Source organism: Pectinophora gossypiella, chromosome 1 (assembly GCF_024362695.1).
Source record: "Pectinophora gossypiella chromosome 1, ilPecGoss1.1, whole genome shotgun sequence".
Taxonomy (NCBI): Eukaryota; Metazoa; Arthropoda; class Insecta; order Lepidoptera; family Gelechiidae; genus Pectinophora; species Pectinophora gossypiella.
Genome location: NC_065404.1, coordinates 8,485,910 through 8,513,074, shown reverse-complemented (window position 1 = coordinate 8,513,074; position 27,165 = coordinate 8,485,910). Strand labels below are relative to the sequence as shown.

The 27,165-nt window shown below is 38.2% G+C and overlaps 1 protein-coding gene across 1 annotated transcript; it reads left to right on the top strand.

Annotated features, from left to right (window-relative positions):
• Positions 1-538: 538 nt before the first annotated feature.
• On the top strand, positions 539-27,080 carry LOC126367665 (homeotic protein spalt-major-like). The gene is made up of 8 exons (XM_050011296.1): positions 539-667; positions 9,581-12,448; positions 12,696-12,829; positions 21,485-21,577; positions 22,644-22,872; positions 24,273-24,451; positions 24,871-25,038; positions 25,239-27,080. The coding sequence occupies exons 1-8, from the start codon at positions 625-627 to the stop codon at positions 25,608-25,610; spliced, it is 4,086 nt and encodes a 1,361-aa protein (XP_049867253.1). The 5' UTR covers positions 539-624; the 3' UTR covers positions 25,611-27,080.
• Positions 27,081-27,165: the final 85 nt, after the last annotated feature.

Genomic DNA, 27,165 nt, shown 5'->3' with positions numbered 1-27,165 from the left:
AGGTTTCCTAAATGTATAGACAAATAAAAAAGTTTTTAAGTAGGTCATTGTATCATATTAGCCATTTTTTACAGAGTGGACGTTTAGCCCTTTAAGTAAAAATTAAATGACTTATTAAAAATATAAGTATTACGATAATTAAGAATTGGTATAATGAGCAATAAATGTTTATAAACAAAAAAAATGCCGGGTAAGTTCAATTAGTGTAGTGGGAGGCTTCTCGGGGCGCGTGTCCCGCCATCTAGCGGGCGTCGGCGCCGCCCCCCGCCTCGCGCGGTCGCGACCACATGTCCTCGCTTATGAATATGAGGCGTTATGATTATGAAATATGCCCCGCCCCGAATATGGAATATGGAGGAGGGGGCCCGGTGGAACGCGTGCGAATGGGCGAAGTTTGATTTATGAGCCGGGCGCGGCCCCGCCTCCCTGTCATAACCGTATACCTGGTGCGCGCGCGCGCCGCCGCCCGCCGCCTCCGCCGCGCTCAGTCCCGCGTCAGATGGCGAGTGGAGCGCCCGCCAGTCCGCGTCAGCCCGTCCGCTCCGCAGCCCGCACCGCCCGCGCGTAGGGCGCCGCCGACCGCCGCCGCCGCCTGCCATGCGCCGGCAATAACCGCCAGCCGCCATGCCGCGCGTCAAGCCCGCCTGCGTCCGCCGCGTCTCCATCGGTACTTAGCGCCTCACTCACCGACATCCTCACACCACACACGACATACGCGCCCGCCGCCCTGGAACAGTGAAATATTTTACAAAACAAATACAAGGTGTTTGCGTCCACGCGTTTCCGTTACAATTTTGATTTGCGTTTCCTGGAAAAATGTATCAGTTAGCGACGATAAAATACGGCATTCAGCAGAAAGTGAGCACAAAAAATCGCCTCCCACGTGGTGAGTAAACAGTGTAGTGAATAGCGAGCACTCTACAAAATATTTTAAACGCCAACAAACGAGGAAAACGTTGTCCCCTGAAGCATTGGATTTTTCATGTGTATGTTGAAAAAGTAAGAAGCTTACAAACATTCCTAATACCTATATAATCTAAACAAAAACCAAGATACCAAAGAGAGTAGAGGAAATAAACCACTCAGAAGTCAAGGTGGCTTTTGTAAAATGTTTTACCTCAAACAGTAGGTTATTTTTGTTTTTTTTTTAATTTAACTATTACATTTCTAATAATAGAGCTTTCCAATCAAATGTAACAAATAACAATTTTGCTTTACATTTATAGTATTGGACACGTTTATAACATTTATGCTATCTATAGTGAGAGCAAAAAATATTTGTATGTGTTAAGTAGGTACACCATAAAAAGTACCTATAAAGACATAAGTAATAAATACATTTTTACTCAAATGTTTTGGTAAAATGTTGTTGTACAACAGTAATAATAAGAAGTTACTGCATGAACATTAATTAATAGGAATATCAAAAGCAAAATGTAGTATAAAATATATTTTTTCTCTCTTTCTGTCATATAATGCAACGAAGTAATGATCACAATGGCTCTACATTTTGTCTCATCTAAAGCAAATGATTTTCCGTTGCTAAGCTTCTCATCAATCAGTTTTTTATTCATTGCTTATTGAACCAAATCATTACTTTTGTTAATAAGAAGAAAAAACAAGGAAGTCTAGACATTTTTGCGGTTTATTGGACTAAATAAGATATTCTACAAAGCAAAATCCGATAGAGATAACTTGTAATAATTTTAGCTCTATTTCTGATCTATGCAGTCTCTAGATAATTATAGCATTTTTTTTATACTGTGCGATAGCATAAATACATACACATTATTTTATGTTTTTACTATACAATAGACTATAAAATTATAAAGGAGTAATAATGTTTTAAAATGCATGAAAGCGCATATAATAAATACTTTATGAATAGGTTAGACAGATAGCTACAATGTAGTGCCTATTTAATTAAAAAAACTGCTCGCTTGTTAAGTATTAATAAAGTGGTAAAATATGTATAGAATACCTACTACTTATTTGTAATTCATAATTCGTTCTATATTCTAGTAGTTGAGTAGGTAAAAATATTGATAGAAGTCTGTATAAATACATACATAAATAAGAGGGACTACGATTGCTAAATAAATATTTCAATTACATATTTCTACTTGTACTATTTCAGTACATTATGCCACAATGCGCAGTAGAGCAGTGCAATGAAGTATATATACCGACTCTACGCGATTATAAATGAAGTAGGTATATAGTCTATGAACGTATGTATACTAGACATGCTTATTTTTTAAGTAAAATGTAAGCACGGGAAAGAATAAAACAGAAATGGGCATAGCTTTAATGCCGATGTAAATACGTGGTTAATTTAGTCGACGTTTTAACAGCGCGTTTGGAGAGAGCCACTAAAAGGCTCTATTTCACTAGAATGACAGGTTGTCACATTTTATTATTGCGCCCGCTACACCGGCCTGGTTATCATGTTGGTTTTATGAGTGCTCTATAAAATATTGAGATATTTTATCTACTAACGATTGAAATAACCTGACCGCTCATATTCTTATGAAATACATTCACTGTTTGTTTGCTTGGCTAATAAATTCGAAAAACTAGTTAACGATCCGGTTCTATTTGGTACTAAAATGAAAAATTGATATGTATAATATGCGTCCATTTACCTTGAATGATGAATAATAATTAGTTTTAAGTATAAGTTATGGACTTTCTGTAAGTAGATTAATTACCAAACCCGATACGTGAAGCTTAGATATTTTAATGGCATTTATAAACATAAGTATGAAATAGTAGGTGTTAAGAAATGAATAACATTTTGTAAAAATGATTATTTTGGAGCGGACACCTGATTTGAAATGCTAGAGGTAGGGTATAAATATTTATAAATGGTATTGTGTGCATGTTGGACAATGTCCGGTGAAACGTATGCGGGCGGCGCGCTTGTTAGGATCAACAAACACTTTTTGGGACTCTTTCACATTTTTTTCACATTTCTGCGTAAGGCGGGAGCGGGGCAATCCTTTGAACGTTGCGGGCCGTGGCTCTGTCAAACACACCACTAATCCTCTCACAAATAGATATTTAACTATTAAACGCCGGCAACTCAAATGAGATATTTAATCCCTCGCCGCAACGCTACCTAGGATTATCAATGTTTTGTGTCGGTGCTCACTTTTTCGTTCCCATTACAAAAATTTGAGGTAAACATCCCAAACATAAAAAAAAGAGTGACAACTTACAGCGGACATGATTTTAATAACCGTTTTATTGTTGTAGCCCAAAAATCGGTAACGCAAATAAATAACTTGAATTGACCAATATTTGTACTCTTTAGGTATTTTGTAAATAAGGGACGTTCCCTAAAAACATATAGATGGCGCTGTACAGATTTGCTTTCGTTTAACTTTCTGATTTCATGAATAGACATATGCATCTTTTATCTTTGTTTTTGGGTTTAAATGATGACCCTTGTTATTATACCCAGGCCCAACACATCTTCTACCTATTATTATTCTGATCAAAATAAAGAGAAGCAGTATTGCTTATAGGTAGCAACATAATTCGATACGTATCTGATCCAAATATCACGCAACAATTATTTTATATATGCTTCTACCTTTACATTATATTTTTGATTAATTATGTACCCGAGCAATGGGAAATTAGGTAGTTATCACGTTAATACAGCGGCATCTATATACTTGTTGGAGAACGTAGCCTGGAAAGTAATTTCGTTAAAGATCAGCGTAGTCGATTAATATGGAAACTGCCTCAAGCAGTGAAAGTAGGTTGCTGATAAGCAAGTAAACCTATGAATGATTGAATATCAGAATTAATAATCTTCCATTCGGAAAACCAAAACAAAACGAAAGAGATATTATCACCAACAATTTGGATACGCAGTTCATATAAGTATAAAAAGTATATAGAAATAAAATACATTTTATATTTTTTACTCTTAATGATAAAACGTGGAAAAGACTTCTTTAATAAGTTATTTCTCAACTGTAATGAAATAAATTGCTGCCAGATTTCCCTTATTTAGGGAAGGAAAAGTTCAGTAAAATCCAGACAGGATGGGTTTCCATCATTTCAACTCAGCCCAACCCTTTCTTTTTAACCGATTTTTTATTATTTAAATAAGAGATTTAAAAATTCCAATCGATATTGCCAATTCCTTTTTACTTCTGTATGTCTATTGGCCAATAAACTTGTAAATAAATGAATACTTAAGTAGATAGTTTTGATTTATAGTCGTACAAAGTGTTATGGCTGACAATACCTACCTATTAAAATATATATCTATCTATACCTACCTATTAAAATATTTTTGCCTACTTCTTGTCAAGCCTATTTGTAGAATAATAACGCATTAAGTGACTTGCTCTACGCAACCTTACTAATTAGACAAGGCAGACAATTGTCTAAGTTACAGTTTATGCTCATTGAAGGTAGGAACACATTTTAGCAGGTAACAATTAATTGTCCGATATCTACTAGATTTTATCTTTAAATAGAGATTTAAATTGTATTTAGCAGTAACTAAATTGAATGAGGATTATAAAATAACGAAGTAGTCAATCATTAATAAAATTAAATATCAATATTTCCATGCAAATGTTATAAATAAGTATATCATATATACTTATAAATATTTCGTCCAATAGATATAAAACTTAACTAAATAATGAATACAAAACATATTGCTTTGGCATTATGATAATAGATATCTAAGTACTAACACGACATAATTTCTAGAATATTTATAACAGTCATAATTTATGAGTTTTCAAATAGAAATATAACTTTGACTTCACTACATATGTAAATTATAACCTTTGAATTTTCACTTAATACAAGATATTTAAAAATAAAGTAAGTAAGTACTTACGTTTCATCTGATACTTTTAAAATTATATTTAATCATTCAATACTATCAAAGAATATAAAAAAGCATATTTTTTAAAATGCCTACCTTCTAGTACTTAAAATATGCGTAGGTACGGGTAAGTACTTATTTTCTCGTTTAAAAAATAGAGAAAAAAGCTTAGGTAAAGCAGTCTACACAATCGTGTAGTCAAGTAACATACATACACACACATACATAAACTCACGCCTATTTCCCACCGGGGTAAGCAGAGACTATAGAATTCCATTTGCTTCGATCCTGACACACTTCTCTTGCTTCCTCCACATTCATTATTTTTTTTTTATTTGTAGACAGACAAGTAAAAATTTCTTAATAATTAGGTACGAATATTTTCAGTTTAATTTTCTTCAAAACCCAACAATTGAAAATACTACCACATTCATTACTCTTCCCTATTGTATAGTCAGTTCATTGACATCACATTAATCGTGGTGCTAAAGTGAAATTGTAAATTATTTCTAGTATTTCACTACCATTTGCTTCATTTGATCCTGACACACTTGTCTTCCTCCACATCCATTAAGTGTTTCATAGGTACACCAACGCCGCTTCAGTCAGAGTAAATCGTACTCATCCTTTTCTAAGGACATCTCCAGTTTGGTCAATGTACGTCCTTCTAGGTCTTTCTCTGCCAGCTCTGCAGCTCTGTCTGCTGTGTGTCAGGATCGTAGCAAATGGAATTCAATAGTCCCTGCTTACTCCGGTGGTAAATAAGCGTGAGTTTATGTATGTATGTAATTCACTACCATCCAATTATGTTTTGTATGTAAATACTCATGTTGTGGGGCAAAATGAACACTTTCATTTCATGCAGCCTAAGCAGATGAAATAAAGTCGACTATGATCGGCTAAAGACCTTATCTTACAATTCATCTTGCTGTTCCTGACTACCCCAATTTGGAATACAATCAATGTTTTTTTATTCATAAAGATAAAAACATATACACAAAAACTTTGCTTATTTCTGGTATTACTTTAATTTCAAACCTAAGTCTATTACATACATACATAAACTCACGCCCGTAATCCCTAATGGGGTGGGCAGAGCCACAAGTAATCAAAGACAACTTGCAGCCACTGTTGATACGATGTCGTAAGCTGGATATGATGAACCTTATGGTGATAAGGGATCAGCCTATCGCCCATAACATTAAGTCTATTACGATATACACAAAAACGTAAAACAGTTTAAGTGTGTTTTGACGACTTATGACTCCACCAAACTGAATAATCTTTACCTACGTTCGTGTGAACTCGTATGTAGATGTAGGTATGCAAGTACAAGTTTCACAACCGAATTGAAAACTACACAATGAGTATACAAAAATGTTATTTAGAACAGATAAACATTTCATTATACTGCTTATCGTTGTAATAAACCATTGTATTCAAAATTAATAAATTCTAATGTCATAAAGGTGTAACACGTCACCTGTCTACGGAAACAGCATTTGAACATTATATTGTAACAATTTAAATTAATATACTTAACTATTTTGAATCAAATCACTTTAAAGTATTCCGTTGATATCGGAGAAGCATAAAACGATGTACTTAACCTGTTTTTAACTCAGTCTGTCTGTTACCTTTTCACAATGCAGATATCCCAAAACATAAAATCACGCCTGAATTTCCGACGGGGTAGGCAGAGGTGTACAATATATCGACGGGGAAGAAGCAAATACTCCTATCTTACACAGACCTAACTTTATAGGAAAAAACTGAATAACTTTTTTGTTAATTATAGCGCGACGTCATATTCTGAAGGTAGTTTTGTTATTTCAAGACACATTTTTAAACTAATGTATATTATAAGGTGTACAGTATATACACCTACTCCTCGCAAGCAATGTTACAGGGATGGACATAAGATCCTTTTCAGAGGTGAACTTGTGACATAAGCTCGCGACTATATTTTCAATTAGGCTAGTCAGAAGTACATCCATCATAGGATGAACTGAGCCTACGCTTCGGACTTAGTGTACTTACTGCGACACTTTATACATACATACATACATAAACTCACGCCTATTTCCCACCGGGGTAAGCAAAGAAAGAAAGAAAGAAACATTTATTACTTCCGGACACCACAGACACAGACAGATACATTACATTTAACACAGGACAAAAACCACACGGAAATCAATAAGTACATAGACAAAAAATATATATACCAAAACAAAAAGAAAAACAAACCAAAATCATAAAAACAATAATAATAAAACTAAGTATTCTAAATGCAACGCACTGACGGCCCGATCATCTGCGGTGGAGTCCGGAATAAAAGGACCTCGCTCAGCATAAGTCGTGGCGTGAGCCGCGACGCTGGTATTCTGCGGGCCCTGCCGAGTGAGGCCACGGACATCGCGGTATATATGTACATAGATAGATACATACTACTGAAACTTACTTACATATAATTATTTAGTATTACAAAAGAACAAAGAATTCCATTTGCTTCGATCCTGACACACTCCTCTTGCTTCCTCCACAATTCCTTCCTTCTTTTCTTGCAATAATTCACTAAATACTTAATAATTATATTGCCAAAATATATTTGATACTTAGATACATTACTTTTGATATAGAAGAGTAACCCAACTTCCTGAATTAGAAAAAACTGATACTCAGGAAGCAGAGTTGTTTCACACCTACCTACTTTTTTTTAGGTACTTTTGATGGGTTTGCTCTTGGCCCCAGACTTGCCCGAAGCAACACTTGCAAACAAGACTTGCTTGCTTACATACATTATATTTCAAAGAACTGCTGAACAGAAATCGCTATCAACCCGCTATACACTAATTCAACATGATGGAGTGTACGTTAAGCCGTGGTAGCCCAGTTGGTAGAACGCTTGCCTCTCACTTTGAGGTCGCAGGTTCGACTCCAGCACAGGCCTAAAACAATGATTGACCATAAACGATTACGTGCTCAGCGGTTAAGGAAAACATCGTGAGGAAACCCATATTCCCGAGAAATGTATTTTCGGAGGTATGTGACCTAACTTATATTGGGCTGGTTTTTCCTTCGCGGGTTGGAAGGTCAGACAAAGCAGTCGCTTCTGTAAAAAACCGGGCCTGTCAAATCTTCAGGTTAGGTAAGCGGACCCTGTGAAAAAACATTTTTTATACTCTACCGCTTTTTACTTCTGTAATATACAGTTCAAATATTACTGTGTGTAAAGACTTGACTACATGGCAGGCCGAAAGCAAAATACACTAAGGCCATATTTATCTTTTTTGTTTGGTTGTCCGACGCCTAATCGTGTAACTCAGTTTCTATATTGGCATAAATAAATGACATCATGTCATTGGTTGAAACTGACAACTTAAAAATAAATAAATTGAAATTTTAGCCAATCATAGGATTCTTACTTGATAGAAATGGACTTTTACGAAGATGCATTATAATGCGATTTTTTGTAAGAAATCTAGATAGGGATTTACCCACATTTTTTTTTTATATTTTTATTGTAAACCAACATAGCCTAGAATTTTATAAATGAAACCGTTTTAAATGACTAACAACAAATCCAGAAATAAATAAATTACCTTTATAGTTTATTTTTAGTTATTATTTTTAATTTATTATTGGTACTACAATAAAGAAAACAAAAATAGTAGATTTTTTCTATGTGTAAATAACATTTAGGAGCCCTGGAAACCCAGTTGGTAGAATGATTGATTCTCACTGTAAGGAAGTCGCTTCTGTTAAAAACCGGAACTGTCAAATGATTAGGTTAGGTAAGCAGATCCCGCGAAAACGGGATTACGATATGATGACTGCAATAAAGAACATAGTATTGTTTTAAAAAGTTTTATAGAGATCCGCTTCATGTCTCGGCAGGATTGTAAAACTGTCAATTACGATTATATGCAGCTACAAAATAAAAATAAATATGGTAGGCATAAGAATGTTGAAAGAAATATAAAATACTGCAAAACTGTTTATAAATAGAAAACCTTGTAAAATCAGCCTACTACTACAAAGGTTTACCTACAAATAAGAATTAACAACCAGAAAATACGAAATTGTAGAATTATGTCGCAGGTAAGTGCTGGATAAAGGACTTTTGATAGCCGTCAATATCATAACACTTTTTCTGATTAAATATTTAGAAGTAGATGGATAGTAAATATGCCTAAAGGACGAAAAAATTAAATATTAACGAAAATGCGTGGACGCTTTCTACCGGTAAATTGAAAAAACGTATACTAGTACATTACATACGCGTACTTTATCTTACACTTCTCAGAAAACACAAATTCAGTATTCATAATTTGTTAATTACTTGCAAGGCTAATTAAATTGAAGGTTAATAATTACGCTTACAATATTAATCGGGTTTCATAAATGGGCAGACGTTGAAAACGAACTGACAGCGCCATCTCTTGACGAGTAGCGACGCGACGATCTAACATTTATCTGTATACGTGAAAATAATAACATTACGCATTGTGATATTTAGTTAGCCTTGCAATATTAATATATGTATTACTATTATATTGTTTATTAATGTATTAATAAATATTTGAATGTTTGTATTAAAACTTACATTTTGTAAATACAAATGAGAAAAAGTTTTCGGACACTTTTTCTACATCGGTTTTGTATTGATTTACATTTTTTAGTTGTTGTTTTAAATAACAATGTTTTTTTTTGTCGTAGGTGAAAGTTCCGGCTCGTGCTCGGATGAGGATAATAATGTCTCCGAGGATCCGCGGGAGCGGTCCGAGCCACACATGTGTCCACGATGCCAAGAGCAATTCGAGAATCTACACGACTTTCTGTACCACAAGCGAGTATGTGACGAGAAGGCGTTGCAAATGGGCGAGGATAGAATGCATTCAGACCCTGAGGAGATGGTCGTCTCTGGGGACGAGGAAATGGATGGACCGCACAAGAGACTAGACCAAGTACGAAGGCATCGGCAAGATGCTGAAAATAATAACAGCCCCGAAGACGGAGAGGCTGAAGTGCCTGAGGCTGACGTGCCCCCGGTTGGGCTCCCCTTCCCGGTCGCCGGCCACGTCACTCTCGAAGCCCTACAAAATACAAAAGTTGCAGTTGCACAATTCGCCGCCACTGCGATGGCCAACAACGCCGACAATGAAGCGGCTCTACACGAGCTAGCAGTGTTACAAAGCACACTATTTACGTTACAACATCAACAAGTATTCCAACTACAGTTGATACGCCAACTGCAAAATCAACTATCGTTAACACGACGAAAAGACGACTTGCCGCCGCAACAAAGCCCGCCACTAAATGAACCCGAGCCAAACGTTCCTGCGCCGACCGCTCGATCGCCGTCGCCGTCGCCGTCGCCGCAACGTCCGCCGCGGGAGCCAACTCCTGCTACACCCGCCCCTCCCACTAGCCAAAGCTTGCCGTCGACCCATGCGCATTTAACTCCTAAGACGGAACCCATTTCTGTTCCTAAACTCTCGACATCTTCTCCTCCCATGATGACCCACCCGCTATACAGCTCCATATCTTCTTCACTAGCATCTTCAATCATCACGAACAATGATCCACCGCCGTCCCTCAACGAACCTAATACTCTAGAAATGCTACAGAAGAGAGCGCAAGAAGTACTTGATAATGCGTCACAAGGTTTACTAGCAAACAATCTGGCTGATGAGCTTGCTTTTCGTAAGTCGGGAAAGATGTCGCCATACGACGGAAAATCTGGAGGGCGCAATGAACCATTCTTCAAACATCGTTGCAGATATTGCGGAAAAGTATTCGGAAGTGACTCCGCTCTACAGATCCACATCCGTTCGCACACAGGTGAACGACCTTTCAAGTGTAATGTATGCGGGTCACGATTTACAACCAAAGGAAACCTTAAAGTTCATTTCCAAAGACATACTGCAAAGTTCCCGCATGTTAAGATGAATCCGAATCCGATACCAGAACATTTAGACAAATATCACCCGCCATTACTCGCTCAGCTTTCGCAAGGTCCGATCCCCGGCATGCCGCCGCACCCGCTGCAGTTCTCGGCGGGCGCACCGGCTCCCTTCCCGCCAAACTTGCCACTGTATAGGCCGCCGCACCATGACCTGCTGCCCCCGCGCCCCCTCGGGGACAAACCCCTCCCACCGCATCCACTTTTCGCGATGAGAGAAGAACAAGACGCTCCGGCTGATCTCAGTAAACCTTCTGCGCCGAGCCCCACTCGATCCGTACCCGAAGTATTCAAGTCTGAACCACAAGACGAGGAGAGCCAACGAGATTCCAGTTTTGAAGAGACTGATCGTGTAACGCCAAAACGGGAACCCGAAGAAAACGACACAGCACAAGATCCTGAGCAAGACCGATATCCCTCCACGTCTCCTTACGACGACTGCAGCATGGACTCTAAATACAGCAATGAAGAACATATTGGCAGAGAAAGTCCACACGTCAAGCAGGACCCGGATCAACCGGAAAATCTCTCAAGTAAGAATTCATCGCTATCTGGACCAATTTCAATAGCAACGGGGCTTCGAACTTTTCCTTCATATCCTTTATTCCCCCATTCACCACCTAGCAGTGTTTCCTCGGGTAGTTTGACTCCTTTCCATAATACTCCTCATAGTGTCGTTGACGTGGACCTAGCTCGGGATCCTTTGTTTTATAATGCGTTATTACCGCGACCGGGCAGCAATGACAACTCGTGGGAAAGTTTGATAGAAGTCACAAAAACGTCAGAAACGTCGAAATTACAACAATTAGTAGATAACATCGATAACAAGGTATCCGATCCAAACGAATGTATAGTATGTCACCGAGTGCTTTCTTGTAAAAGTGCGTTACAGATGCACTACCGCACACATACCGGGGAAAGACCTTTTCGATGCAAATTGTGCGGTCGCGCTTTTACGACCAAAGGCAATTTAAAGACACATATGGGCGTTCATCGCATAAAACCGCCCGGTCAAATGTTACATCAGTGTCCAGTATGCCATAAGAAATTTACCGACCCTATAATACTACATCAGCATATACGTCTTCATACGGGTGAGCGTCCGGGTATTCCTTTTGATCAAAACCGCAACGTAGACGTTAACGGCTTCCCACACATGACGAGCGAGCTCGATGTCAGCGATAGTCCTCCGTACCGTCCCGTGCCTCCTCCACTGTTTCCCACTCCGTCCACTCCCGGCGACCGACGGGCGGACTCCCGCGGGACCGACGATGAGAGCGGCCGGGACGAGCGAGAGCCCGCTAAACGGGAGTTCGACGATGAATCAGATATAAAGGATCGTCGAACTTCGCCGCTCTCCGTCAGCGCCTCGGCGTCCGAAAGCGAAGTAAAAACCATCACCACAACGGCTTCCCTCCCATCGGCGACAGGTTCTGAGAGCGGGCGCAGCGCGCGAGGCTCGCCGCCGTCGCCCGCGCTGTCGACGTTGTCGACGCCGCCGCCGCGCCTGCCGCACCACTCGCCGCTGCCATCGCCCCCCGCGCACCCCGCGCCGCTCGCCGCACTAGGCGCTCTCGGAGGATCGCCCTTCAGCCCGCTCGGACTTGCGTTTCCTCCCGCAGGTATGCGTTCGCGGGATCTTTATATTATCGTCCGCCCCGGTCGCCCGCACTTCCATTCCCTTCATTTCATCCTCATGGCCAACTAATATTAAATTCTTCTAACGAACGCTCGAATACAGTCATGTTGAGTGTAAAATTGTCTCATAATACAATGATTCGAATTGGAGTATTTGCGCGTTCTAAATTGAATACAATGACCGATGGAAATATGACAACCAGATTGAAGAGTGGTGTTATCTGTGTGCAGTGCGCGGCAACACGACGTGTAACATCTGCTACAAGACGTTCGCGTGCAACTCTGCGCTGGAGATCCACTACCGCAGTCACACCAAGGAGCGCCCGTTCAAGTGCACCGTCTGCGACCGAGGGTTCTCCACCAAGGTAACTATCAACACAATACACTCTTCATTGATAAACAGCGACCGACTTCAGAATCGCGCTAAAATCATTATCATGTAGTCACATACATAGCCCCGATTGAGTGTCTTTGGCTCGCAGCCAGTTCATACTTTATTGTTACACAAATAGCAACACATATGCTTTTACGACAATTCCACTCATTTTCGCATCATAAAAAACCTCATTAGACGTCAAGCTCTGCAAATATGTGAAGTATTTACGATTAATAAAGAGACAAAATCAGTATCGTGTCGGTAAAGGATGTAAATAGTGTTCAATAAATAAGTCTAGTGGCTAAGTCGAGCTGCGAACAGCAAGTTTGTCGGGAGGCAAGTTGTCTTCGTTGTGAGAACTTCATGCGCCGGTTTCATTTCATCCAAGTTTCAGTGCATTAATTTTGCAAGCAGTAATTACAAGTCGCTAGTCGACGCGTCGAGTTCGCGTTAGTTTAGCCGTTGTTCGCGCATCCGAGCTCGTCTGACTCGAGTAATTGACGACCGACTCCGCAAACTTGTAGGCTCGTTTGTCCCGATTTAATCAAAACCGAGCAAACGCTTGTCTGAGAGTTTCCTAAACCAACTAGGAACATCACTATCTTGTCCTAAATGTAAACTATTACTGCACTAAACGTAAACACTAATTCCGTGCCTATAGTAATTCACACACAATACTTGCATCTTAAGTAAGCAACAATTGCATTTGTTAAACTAAGACAACAAAATAATAAAATACAACTCTTTCTAAAAGGATAACTCTTGGTAGTAACTACGCTCCATATAAAAGACATCAACGAACGCAATCTGCGCTTGTAAAGCTCGCGTGCATAAACTGTATTAGGAATATCTTTGTTCGTTTCATTCTACAAAAAAAAATGTAAATAAATAATCGTACAAAGTAGCTATATAAACCCTAAATACTTGGTGAACATTTTTTACGACCTTGCATTACGCTGATGAATAAATTAAACCCTCTGCTATATACACATTTAATTTAATTTGAAAGCTGTCTCCATTAGGTGAATGTGACTATTTATCACTGTTTTATGGACATAAATAAAATATTTCTAATGCACATATTTAACTTAATAGACGAATATGCATATAAATGGTTAGTGTAGCTACCTCGACCTACCCAACAACGCAATATCTTATTCAGAAACTCACATAATGATGTGAAATGTGGTCTAGTTAAGGAATTAATTCAATATTTAAAATAATAAATAAAGGTTGTTAAAAGCGTTTTATGGGTATCCGAGTTTTATACTCGGCTGGGCCAATATTTCAAGCAAGCGTAGCTGCGCTTGCGACGCGGCGACGTCCGCGCGTTAGGCCGTCGCGTCGCGCCACAAAAATGATAAGTCATAAAAACAACGTCACGGAAAACGATCGGAATATTAATTCATGTCGTAAAATATTTATTGCTTATAAATCCTTGAGCCTTTACCTACGCCTCTCGTCATAAAAAGATTATTTATGCTTGACAAAGTAACATATTTCGTATATTTCCGAAAGTGTCCAAGGGTCTTATCAATAAAATATAGATTATTTACGACGGCGCCGTATTTTTTAAATATAAAATTTTGTGTCCGTCCTTTTATTTGACTTAGCGGTAATTAAGGTCTTATGTTATTTACAAACGAAACAACGAACAAAGCAACATTTCTTGTGCCAAAAAAATGCATTATGTTCATGTAAAATATAGATGTTACGTTGATTATGTTCAAAGTGAATCATTTTGTTTTGTTAGACAAAGTACATTAATATTTGTCAAAGATAAATTGTATATCTGATTAGCTTAAACAACTCTCATATATCCAAACATCTTCACTAATTTAAGAGCCACGCTCTTGTCGGTGTAATATTCTCCATCCCACTTTTTTAGGGAAAAATAGGACAGTGGTTTCCCCTCTTGCCTTCCCGCCCGCAGTACTGATCTGAAGCGAGTGGGTTGGCGCCCAGAGTAGTCTATTTCAAAGCCGTACGAGGACTCCTGTCCTTCGCCTCTGAATAGTACTGACAGTCACTGCTGCCCTCTGTCAGGTTCCAGGTTACAGTCCCTGTGACTTGCCCCTTCCGTCCCGCATTGCCGTACGGATGGCTCCCAACTCCGCCTCTGCAACCGTTAAGGTTTTCACCCGAATCCCTAGGCAAGGGTTCTACGTTATACCCTGTAAGTCTGGATTCCTATCCAAACTCAACCCACCACCTCACTCTAGCTACTGAAGCAAGAAGCGCCCACCCCGCTGGCAAGGATGCGCCGAACAGGAATTGCTCAAAAAGTATTAAGTTATTTATATATGACATTTTCTTACCGCCAAAACATATCTCCAATACGCCTACGGAATTATATTTTTAGTAATAATTAATTAGTAATTAAAAATCCGCATTATTAAGAATTTGAGACAAAAAGTATAAAACTACGTATACACATGCATATCTTTAAACACTAACCAAAAGACGGAAGTTTAAGACTAAAATCCGTTCATTATAAGATTTTTATTTTCTGATGACCTACTTATTAAAATGGAAAAATCTTTAATGGAAAATATATACAGATTGAAAGTTGAATAACATTAAGATAAGGCAGGTAGGTATATGAATTATGTGAATTAAGAAATAACTTTTTAAGATAAGCGATGATTATAATTTAATCGTGAGAAAACCTCAATATATTATGTAAATACCTGCAAATGTAAGGTTGTGCATACGCTCCTTGGGTTCCGTTTGATGTTACAGGTATATTTGCGAAAATATCAGTAAATCCTATTTACAAACATTGTTTATTTTACGAAATTCATTCCTGTACGAAGAGGCCCGAAGGTTGAGGTTCAAAAATGACGAACAGGAAAACATAAAACGTTTTTCTGGAGGGCAATAAGCCCATCTATTCATACTTTTGACGTCACAATTTAGGCTATCCTATACTGCTATCCCTTTGACACTAATAGGTAATAGTTAGTACTCAAACACTCACGGTATTATCTACTCACATAAATGACGAAAGCCAGAGAATTAACGAATCTCGTGAAAGACAAAAGACTGATCCACATTATTATTTTTTTTGACGTGATTTATTGTAGATTTGCCGCAGATGGCATTAACTACTTGGCCGAAACTGATCCACAAACACACAGATCTATTGTAACTTTATAAGGAATTTGAAAGGAAACTTCGTAGTCAAAATATAACAAGTTACCTAGCGAAATACAGGTTCGCCACGGTATAAGAGGCATGTTAGAAAACAGTGGCGAGGCTTATCGACGGCAGCGACCACAAGAACATTTAAAATTACAATAAGTGTCCCCGCTTGCACCGACGAAAGTTCACGCGCCAAACTATTTTATCGATTATTCAGATCTTGTATGTACGAACAACCGTACAACGTTCATTCGAACAACAGTACAGTCGTACAACACAACTACAGAAAATGTATGAAATATCAGCAGTTCTATAAGTTTTATTGGAAACGGAATGGTATTTTGCCAAAATGCAAGGCTGCAGCCGCACCTCTACATTTTAAGCGTTTAAAGTGCAACAACTACTCATGTTACGATTGTTATGCTTATTGACAGAGTTAAGTAAAAGTATCACTGGCTATGATTTAGATCAGTCACTAATGGTTTTTGGAATAAAAGTGATCCAACTGGAATCCAATAAGATTGTGTATGTAAGTCGCGGCCATTAGCCATGTAGGTACCTAGTAATGAGTCTTTTGTAAATATTTCCTTTTATTTTGGTGCAATAAAGTAGATATATTTGTATTTGCAGTAAAGTATATTTGTTAGCTAAGCGGACCCTGTGAAAAACGGGATAATGCTAGGGAGATGAAGATGAAAGAATATGTATTTGTACAATTCTAGACTAGAACTTCTAGCTTTTTAATTTCACAGCTTTAAACGCCTAGTTATTTAGCTTCTAGTTAAAGACAACAATAACTTTACTTAAATACATCGTTACCACATAAATTCTAGTAAAGTCAAGTGTACCTAATTAGTATTAGAAAATGTTGTACATTATTTCTAGTAACACGTAATAGGACATATCATATAAGACAAGTTAATTGGATTTCGTCTCTATTAGTGATTTATCGTATAAGTAGATATAATTAGACTGAGTAGCAAACTGATTGAACTCTAACAAAAACTCATGCCTCACATTTTCTTACACTTCCTCGCCACATATGTATTATGATATATACAGGTTAGTGTTAGTGACATCGTAACGAAAACTGAGGGATGATCCAGCTCATTAGTCCGAGTAATATCAAGAGGAATTTTCCATCGCAAAAGTATAGAATTGAAAATAATTTAATACAACACAAGAAAAAACACTAATTTTGCGACGGAAAATTTCACTTGATATTAAATCAGATTCATGGTCTGAATCGTCAGCCTGAGTATTCGTTACGATGTTACTAACTCCCTGTATTTAATTGTCTGCGTGTCACGAACTAAATATTTTCCCTTTAAATGTGCATTTTATTGGGTTATTGAAACATTGAAAGCAGCCTTTCTTTACATCAATTTGATGTCAACAAACTAAAGCACGTCTGCACATCCGAGTAACAATTATGAATGTAAATTATAAGTATTTAATTTAACGAAAACATTGATCACAGTCAAGCTAAACATAATAATGTCGGTATGATGTCTATTAACAAAAACTGCCTCCGCATTTGTACACAATTATCTTACTCCCTTTTAATACTTTTAATAATAAAAAAGCTGTTAAAAATAGAAGTAACTTGTAGAACTATTAACTTAACAGTCAACATAGAAAAAACATTTAAATTTCAAACAGGGATACATATTTTATATAAAATATAAGGCATAAGACCAAAGGCTAAATAGAATGTGAAACAGGTCAATATTGTTAGCATCGTAAGTCAACGCCCTCTACAATACTTAGTGATGTCCCTTACCCGGGAATGTTCCCCTTGTAAAAAAACTTTAATAATAAGGACTTAAGGACACTGTCTGTTTTCATTTTCAAATTGTTCTTTCTTGTACTTTGTTCTTACCTGCCTGAAAGGTTAAATAGTAAAACTCTTTTTACATAAGGTTTGGAGCCTTTTTCCGGGAAAGTTTCCAAAGAGGGAACATTCTCAGGAACGGCCCATCACTGCTTATACTTGTCAATGGATAATTACGAAGATCTTGCTTCCTGGAACCGGTCTGCAGTTAATGAACTGTACTGGGTAATCAGTGTTGAAACAAGTGAAAAGTTTTTAAGTCATCGTTGAAGACTAAGCTTGCATGCATATGCCTCTTTCTACTGAACCCAGGCCTCAACCGGAGGAGGCATGAAGTATACTCCACCAGGTGTTCCAATGCGGGTATATGGAGTTTTTCTAATCGACTAGCTAAGTAAAAACTCCTGTAATATTTATAATACGTATTGGAGATATCATATTACAATGTCATTAGCATTCAAAATGGGTAATCCCTGACCCTCTCATAGCTTTAATACCTACATATTATTATCGGAATTCAAGCCACGATAAAATATTTTTCTTACTTATAAGTACAACGGAATAAACGTTACTGTTACTAAGTTTCGAGATGAAAATAGCCTGCTTCAGTTCTAGAATATAAATAGCTATTATGTAAATTATCCCTCGTAGTAATATTCGCGTAAATGAACAAATATACGAAAGGTTCTACAGCAATGTTATAAATAGTACGCGCCATTTTAACGTTGTATCCCTTTGGAGGTAATTTGAAAGGGTAGACCGATAATAATAAGTTATCTCTCTCTATTATAGAGCTGCGCTCTTGTCGGTGGAGTAATCGCCATTCCTCTCCTGTCTCCACCAAATCCTTCCTCCTGATACGACACGACCGGCACCTTTTCTTTTGTTTCATAAATGTTCTCCTAGGTCTACCCCTTCCTCTCTTTCCTTCAATTTTTCCTTCTATAATGTTCTTTATAAATAAATCGTGTCGTATTAGGTGGCGAATCATTTCCTCTCCGGTTCTCTATTAAAGTTATACGGACATAAAATTAAGTCTATTACTCCTAATGCATACACGTATACACGCTTTGTATATATTACTTCACGCTCGTTATCCCTACTCGGGTGGGCAGAACTTGCAGTAACTCTCTTTTCATTCACTCTTAATTTTTCATAGCTTGTTACATGTCCCTTTTTAGGATAATAAACAAAACGTTAAATTTGCTCTATTTCTTATCATTTATTCTATAACTACATTACTTAGGAGGTAAATCCTAAGATTTGCTTCCAGCTTCAAACAACGACTGAAAACGGCTCTATAAAATGAGATATCGATATAACTCAAAGCGGATTTTTACTTTTAAATAAATTCATAATGTCTTAATCAACAACTTCTTTAAAATAACTTTGTAGCTAAATCATTTTAAGTACGTCCCACTACTAATAGATAATATTAATTGCTAAAAATAGTCTTTATACCTCATTGAATTTGATTAATTACCTCACGAGTACATTTTACAAAATGACGTAATATCACAAAAACTAAGGTCAAACCAAGGAGCCCGCATTTGGTCCAAATATTGTTTGGTTAGTTCCAAATATATGTAAATTGTAGATAATAATGTCGCTCGTAAAACGACTAAGTACTTTATAACGTTTAACTTGGAATTGTGTTTCAAAAACGCCTATAAAAATGATTCAAATATACAAGTATTCATCATCTCCCTAGTGTTATTCCATTTTCACGGAATTAATTGCAGGTCCGGTTTTTACAGAAGCTACTACCAGTATAACCTTCCACCTTGAAGAAAAACTAGCCTTGTTACAGATTAGGTCATACAATTCCGAATACATATTTCTCTGATATCTATGACAATTTCCTCATGACGTTTTTTTTCACCGCTGAGCGCATGACAATCATAATTAACGTCTTCTAAATATGAATTCGAAAACATATTTAAAAAACATTAGTTTAGGACCGCGCTGAATAAAAAAAAAAGCTGCAAGTACTGTCCGTGGTGAGTTCGCCTATTCAGATATACCCAGGGGCTACATGCTTGTTGTCTGTCTGTAAAAGTAGAATTCCACCTTGCCTTGTCACGCAGTTGGGTAAAAAGCACCAAAACGCATGTGTAAATGCACTTCAATAGAGATTTTCGCGGGAAAATGTGAGCAGTTTTCTTTATTACTCATAATTAGAGTCGTAAGTTCTTGAGAAAAGCTTAAGTATCCTACCTAATCGTAACTTTCTTGACTTACAAGGAAATATGACCAATTTTAATTACTCAAAAGACAAATAGTTAAGTATGACTAAAGCGAAGACGTGTCATTAATTATGACTACTTATAAGTAAGTATTTAGCATAATAATAATGCTTACGTCAAATACATTAATTTAATTAATTACATCCCGATATATTTTTCGATACCAAAGATCACAATATTTCTTCGAATAAACATTTTAATACAAACAATTTTTATTCATAATGTGTCAAGCACATAAAAATATCATCTATGTCTACGAATTAACTAATTAAATATATCTTTTAAGTACTTGTAGTGGCATATGGCCTCGTTTTTAATACAAATTATGTTTATTATAAATATATTAATAAATTCTTCATTCTCAAAATATATAATGGATTTATTAACATAATTTTCATCATTTTGAGTTCCGAGAATAGCTGCTACTCATTAATAAACGTATCTACCTATTTGTAATATTTATGTGTCATTGTGCGACAACCAAACAAATATTAATTCATAAATACGTCGACGGATGCAATCGAACGATTCAATTGCAATTTATTACCTATTTGCATCTGGTAATTATTTTACACGTGTGTTTGGCAGCTTATTTGGCCGTGAGATCATATTTTAATATTAAAACAATGTCTCGTTTATTTCCAATTACAATTGCGTTTTTACGAATGTATATATTTAATTTATAGGGTACTTACATTGACCCGCTATACACATACAAAACGCGCAAAAGAATAAAATGTATGTGTTATTATATAGGTACCCACTGGGCTTTAATCAATATGGTTCAGAGTACCTAAGTATCGACGTAACTCTAAAAATGTGGCAATATATAAGGTATCAGTGAGGTCGACCTTGCATTACAAGTACTTTGCTAACGTCGATTGTAGTCACCTACGTATCTTCTAAACAAAACAAAACTGAATCCTGTATTTTTATAAGCAACTGGCTTTCCCCGCGACTCCGTCCGTGTGGGTGTGTTCGGTTATCAAATACAGCGCATAGCGATAATGAAGTTTTCCGCTGGTTAAAGAATTTTCAATACCGTCAAAAAAAAAATCAATTTATGTTTGCTTTTTAGCTAAGTTTTAGTTGTATCTGATTACAGAGTTACTGTCTGCTACGTTAGTAGATACAAGTTTAATAAAAACGGTCAGCCTTACTTATAAATATAAGTATGTACTTAACTACAGCAACGCTAAATCATGTAATCCAAGTTGCAAATAAGTGTACTGAAACTGCCGTGACTCAAGCATTTCATTCTAGCCATTCCCCTATAATAAGTTGTAAATCCTTTATCTCGCGATCTCCGCTATAACTCTACCTACCTTTGTTCAGTTACTTGTTATTACGATGTTTGTGTTATATTGTGTGATTTGTGTGTGATTGCGTGTGGTAACGCGGCGTGTGTTTGTGGTTCCAGAGCAGTGGCGGCACTTGCCGGTGCAGGCGCCCGCGGGCCCCCCGCCCCCCGCACGCCACTGCTTTGGACCTCTGGAACGCCTTCGTCTATCCGGTATGAGAGAGCGACGCCTGAGCGCTTACGCTGTTCATTTTTCTTATATATAGTTCATCCCCTACTTCCCTGCCTTTATCAGTTTAGGCTTCGACTCAGTATAGTTATGCTTAGCGCACGGTTGACTTTTGTCGCCGCGATTGTTCTCATATATCTTTTATCTAAGACATCACTATAGGACACAACAACCTTATTCTATGTACATGCTAGTCCGTGGGACTAGATTACACAAATGTTTACCTTTCTGTCGATAAAAAGATTCAAATATAAAACAACCTTGTTCAAGATATGCCTCAGGGCCTAAGTATGTCTCATATTCACTCTATAAAAACTTTACGTTTCATACAATTTTAGTGATAACACTTCAAAGTACCTATCACTTCTTACAAAGCTATGTGTGCTTAAGCTTACATAGTTCAAAAACAAATATAATAATACAATTACATTTCTAGCTACTTACGTTGACTAGTCTAGGTATCTATATCTCAAACACAATCATAGAATAACAACCCTTATAACATAATGTTTCGATTAACAATCATTCAGCTGTACGAGTATCCAGGTGATTTCCGCATGAAGGCTAATAAAATGCTATTAACTGCCGTCGATTTGGCTACATTACTTACTCTTCCACGAAATACACCATTACTAATATTGGTTCACATTAAGCGCAATCAAAATCGTTGTGAATTACACTCAAACTGTTAAAGGGGTTGTTGTAAAACTACGCTTTTTAAATCGTAATGACATTGGATATATACTATATATTATTCGAGACTATTCGCCATCATAATTTCTACGCTGTTCCAACTTAGGCATTTGCAATAATAGCTAACTGTGGTTTCTTTACGAGCTTTCCAATCAAATGCATTGAGAACACAATTCAATATCGCAATTCGACATGGGAATCGAAATCAGCAAATAAGTAGGCCTAAACGATTCCGATCATATACTAAGCTTATTTAAAACTGCTAATTATCGCACATATTTACCACTAATACGTACTGAAAGTATACGTTACGAATAGTTTTAGAGACTTTTTTTAACGCAATGATACGATTCGCAGGGCAATATGAAGCAGCATATGCTGACGCATAAGATCCGGGATATGCCGCCGGGTTTCGACAAGTCTTCAAGCCAGCCGGCGAGCGGAGACGATGGCCGGGACCAGAGCCCCGATAGGCGCTCGTCACCAGACAAGCTGGATCTGAAACGATCGTCGCCCGCGCATCCGCCGCCTACCATGACGCATGCGCCACCCATTGATATGCCGCCGATGCCGAAGCGACCTTCAGGTATGATATTTGAACTTACATTTCTAATTTTCCCACAGTTACCATGTTCCGCCTTAGGTCCTCTTCGATTTTCACTTAGACTTGACGCCACTGATTAGATGAGAATGTGATAAACGCGAACCTACTTTCAAAACAAGTTGTGAACCTAAGATAAGTTTTATTTTAGACACTTGAAGTATTTTACATTTCCAAAGATCTATCTATCCTTCACCATACTTGCTTTGTTCCAAATAGTTTGCTGAATATACTCCCTGGAACTACGTAGAAGGAATTCCAGTGTCTTACCAACTAGACGTATCTGCAAATGATATATGATCCACCTTATCAATAAATCAAACACTTAATGAGCAAACTTTGTATCTGCAAAAATGTTTGTTCCACACACGTATTTAAGGTGTTTTTGTTATTCTGAATGATTCACGAAACTTGATATCGCCGATAGACATCGATTAGACCGATTTGAAGCTTAAACGTTTAGCGAACCTCAGGTATACAGATACCGCTATCAAACATTCTACATTAAATGAAGTTTCTCTGTTTATCGGCTCCAATAAGCCAAAGAGTCTGAAAAACTCTTGTGCAGATAAATAATTTGCCCTTGATAACTAAACAGGTTTTCTCTGAAAAGAATCCGGAAGACTTCAAGCCCAAATATACATAGAGGCGATAACGGGACGGTCCGAGAGATGAACTTTAGTAACACCTATTGGAGAGTGTATGCATCCTTTGACACAAATTTTGGGACGCGGTGCGGTACCATACCATTTCACGTTCTCAATTCCGTCTCTAACTAAATAGAACTTAAAAACGAGCTTTGGACAATTCACGTGGCTTCTGCAGTCCTCGGAGTTATAAAGGTCACATTCTTCTTCTTATCGTGTGGGTTATGAGGTGCATCATCATCATCAACTCTGGTGTCAGGGTTATTATTGAACCGTCAAAGTCCCCTGACATGGCTCATGTAAAGACTACTTATTTGCATCAGTAAGTAGTAACCGGGACCAACGGCTTACCGTGCCTTCCGAAGCACGGATCATCTTATTCTCGGACAATCAGGTGATCATACTGTAATGTCCTAAGCAAACTAGGGATCACAAAGTGATTTTTGTGATATTTCCCCACCGGGATTCGAACCTGGAGCCTCCGGATCGTGAGGAAGCCGAGAACCTAAAGAGCAACCACTGGACCACAGAGGCCACATAGAAACAATTCATCTAAGAAAGCAATTTGACATTTAAGCATATAAAAGTAAATGAGCATTGTCTACGAAAGTCAAATAGCAATATTGATTTCTTATATGAATTGCTTCAATGTGGTCTTTTTAACAAGCCTGGTCTTTTTAACCAGCCGGGTCTTTTGGTCTTGAAAACAATATTAACCCAGAGTAATATTGTCTACAGTGCCGAGTGGGCCGCAACACCCGCCACCGCCGGTGTCGTCCAAGCATCTATGCGGAGTGTGTCGCAAGAACTTCTCGTCGTCATCAGCTTTGCAGATCCATATGCGCACGCACACAGGAGACAAACCGTTCCGTTGCGCCGTCTGTCAAAAAGCCTTCACCACCAAAGGCAATCTCAAGGTAATAAATTGTACCATTGATCACGGGACAATAATACCATAAACTCACCTAATAAAATCAGGCCATAAGAAATCTTCACAGATTAACGTTAACTGGGGCCTTGATCTATTGAATGGGGATGTCTATCGGATGATTGGTACTCGTATTAGGCAGTTGGGAAATGTAACGGTTTTTCTTACATAAGTAGTTACCTATAAACTTATGTACTACTTGTATACTTTGAATGCATATCTTACTTAGATGCATATCTAAGTAAAGGCATCTCCAATCTTCCAAGAGTTCCGCGGGTTTAATGAACATCTAAGTTCATTACTTATCTAAGTCTGAATGTTCAGAAAAAGATCAGACTTGAAATTAACCAATACGAAGACTTAGCCTTAGATGGTTATAAATGTTCTAACCAGAGTATTTTTGCCCAGGTCCATATGGGTACCCACATGTGGAGTGGCGGCGCTTCACGGCGCGGTCGGCGTATGTCGCTGGAACTACCGCCGCGACCTCTTCACGAGCCGCACGACCTGCTACGACGCCCCGACCTCTTCTACCCTTACCTGCCCGCGCCTTTCCTTAACGGCATGCAGCAAAAGGTAAATACTTCAATAGCCCAGCCCAATTCATAACCAGATTCTTCATTTAGACTTTTGAAATTTTAACGAACTTGTTCTTGTAGTAACGAAGTATGTAAGCGGCATTGACTTAATTATCATTCACGTGAATGTGCGTGTAATCTGCAGTTATGATCACCTATTTCGTACTTCTAAGTACTTAATAAAGCGTTCTCTTCCAGCTGAACGAGATATCAGTGATACAACAGAGCGCGGGCCAGAACGGCGTAGCTGCGAAGTTTCCGGGACTTCTAGGCTTCGGTGCGTTCGCAGGCGCTCGGCCCGGGGCGGCGTCCCCGCTGGAGAGGCCGCCGTCACTGGAGGGGGGGGATGAACAGAGGCAAGCGGCCATGAGGGAGCTGGCGGAGCGCGGCCGTGAGCTGGCGGAGCGCAGCCGGCAGCTGCGCGAGGAGGCCGAGTACCGCTCGCCGGGCGCGCACGCGGCGCACGCGCCGGCGCCGCCGCAGCCCTCGCCGCCCGCGCCGCTGCACCCGCACCCGCACCCGCTCGCCTCGCTGCCGCCGCCCGCGCGCACCGAGGGGCTCACCGTCTAACCTAAACGGTTCCAAACACACATTCCAACACACCTCGATCTGAATTTGGAACGAACGCCGATTCTACGAGAACCGCACGGATCGAGAATCGAGACACCGCCCGGGCGGTGTCGTGTCTATTTTGTACAAAGGACTTAGTCGTATAGGGAAATAAGGGACTGATAAATCACGGCGACGCGATCGTCTGTTATAGCGTAATATTACGAGCGAAGTGTAGTGCTATGTAACAAATTGTTATTCCGTGTTATTATGCCTAGTATTATTGTAAGTAACTTATATGCATGTACGGGCCTGGGGCAATCGGGGCTCGGCGTGAGTCCCACGTTTATGTCATTACTCTGTGATAGTGCACATTGGGCGACCGCGACTGCGAGCGGCCGCGCCCGCGGGGTCGCTCCGGTATACGACATCCACAGTAGACGCGGTCTGATGTGCTATGACATCAAAAAATAAATATAAATTATCCCAAAAATTAATTAAATTCTTAAATCTATATCTTAAATGTACATAAAATGTATAATAAATAGTATTATATAACAGATAGATATAAATATTGATATGAAATAACGTATTATTGTATACTATTAAATCAGCTGGAGTGCGTTATGCATGATTTTATCTTAATAACCACATTCCAAGTGATATAAATCAACAATATCCTCAACTGGTTCTACTAAATACAATTCTAGAAAGTTCGTTCAATCGAGTCTATTCTGGATACCTACCTACTCAATAGAAACAGTGTAACCCTAAATTTGTAAAATCTATTGTCACCGGTAATTGAATATACCTACATTTAATTATTATAACAGAGGTTAATGACATATTCATATCATGTAAATTAAAAAGTATTTGCATTTGAGGTCTACATAGATGTAAGTATTTAGAGTCATAGCTATTATATTGCTTTAGAATACTTCAACATATCTTTGTAAAATATGAGCGACTGGTGTTATGACAAAATAATAACTTCTTGAACGTTTCTAGGTACAATTAAGAGCGTAGTTTCACCGGCACTCAACAGACTGACTTGTTTCCAATGTCCACGTGTTAAGACATTACTTTCCAAATACGCATTTCTCGATGCTTACTAGTAGTCGCCGATAGTGAATTGATACTACGTTTATCCTTAATTTCCTTATTGTGTATATTTTATATCGTCGACCTACTACTTATCTGTGTATACATGTCCTTCTAAATTATTTATAAAATTATAAATCATGCATACACTCTTAGTATTAAAGGAACGCTTGTGAGGTAATAGGCCCACGCAACAATTTAGTTGTCTAGAGTAAATTCTCATAGCACCTACAAGTTATTTTCAAGTTGCAAATAGATATTAGAGAGTAGTATTAGTCATGAATATGATGTGTCATGTCATGTCAGTATAAATATTCATTGTAAATTATTAAATGTTTATGTAAATGTCCAAAAAGTATTCAAATTATTTAAAAAACGATTATACAAATATTTCTTTTCTTTTCGTTGCCCTTTCCCTAACCTTCCTTTTTTATTTTCTACATGTTTTTTTCTAAATATAGATACTACAAACTAC

What these genes read in the sequence shown, in the direction of transcription:
- LOC126367665 (XM_050011296.1), top strand. Translation starts at nt 625, where the DNA reads ATGCCGCGCGTCAAGCCCGCCTGCGTCCGCCGCGTCTCCATCG. An exon ending in ACTTGCGTTTCCTCCCGCAG is followed by an intron (nt 12,449 to 12,695) that starts GTATGCGTTCGC and finishes ATCTGTGTGCAG; the next exon opens with TGCGCGGCAACACGACGTGT. An exon ending in TTAACGGCATGCAGCAAAAG is followed by an intron (nt 25,039 to 25,238) that starts GTAAATACTTCA and finishes GTTCTCTTCCAG; the next exon opens with CTGAACGAGATATCAGTGAT.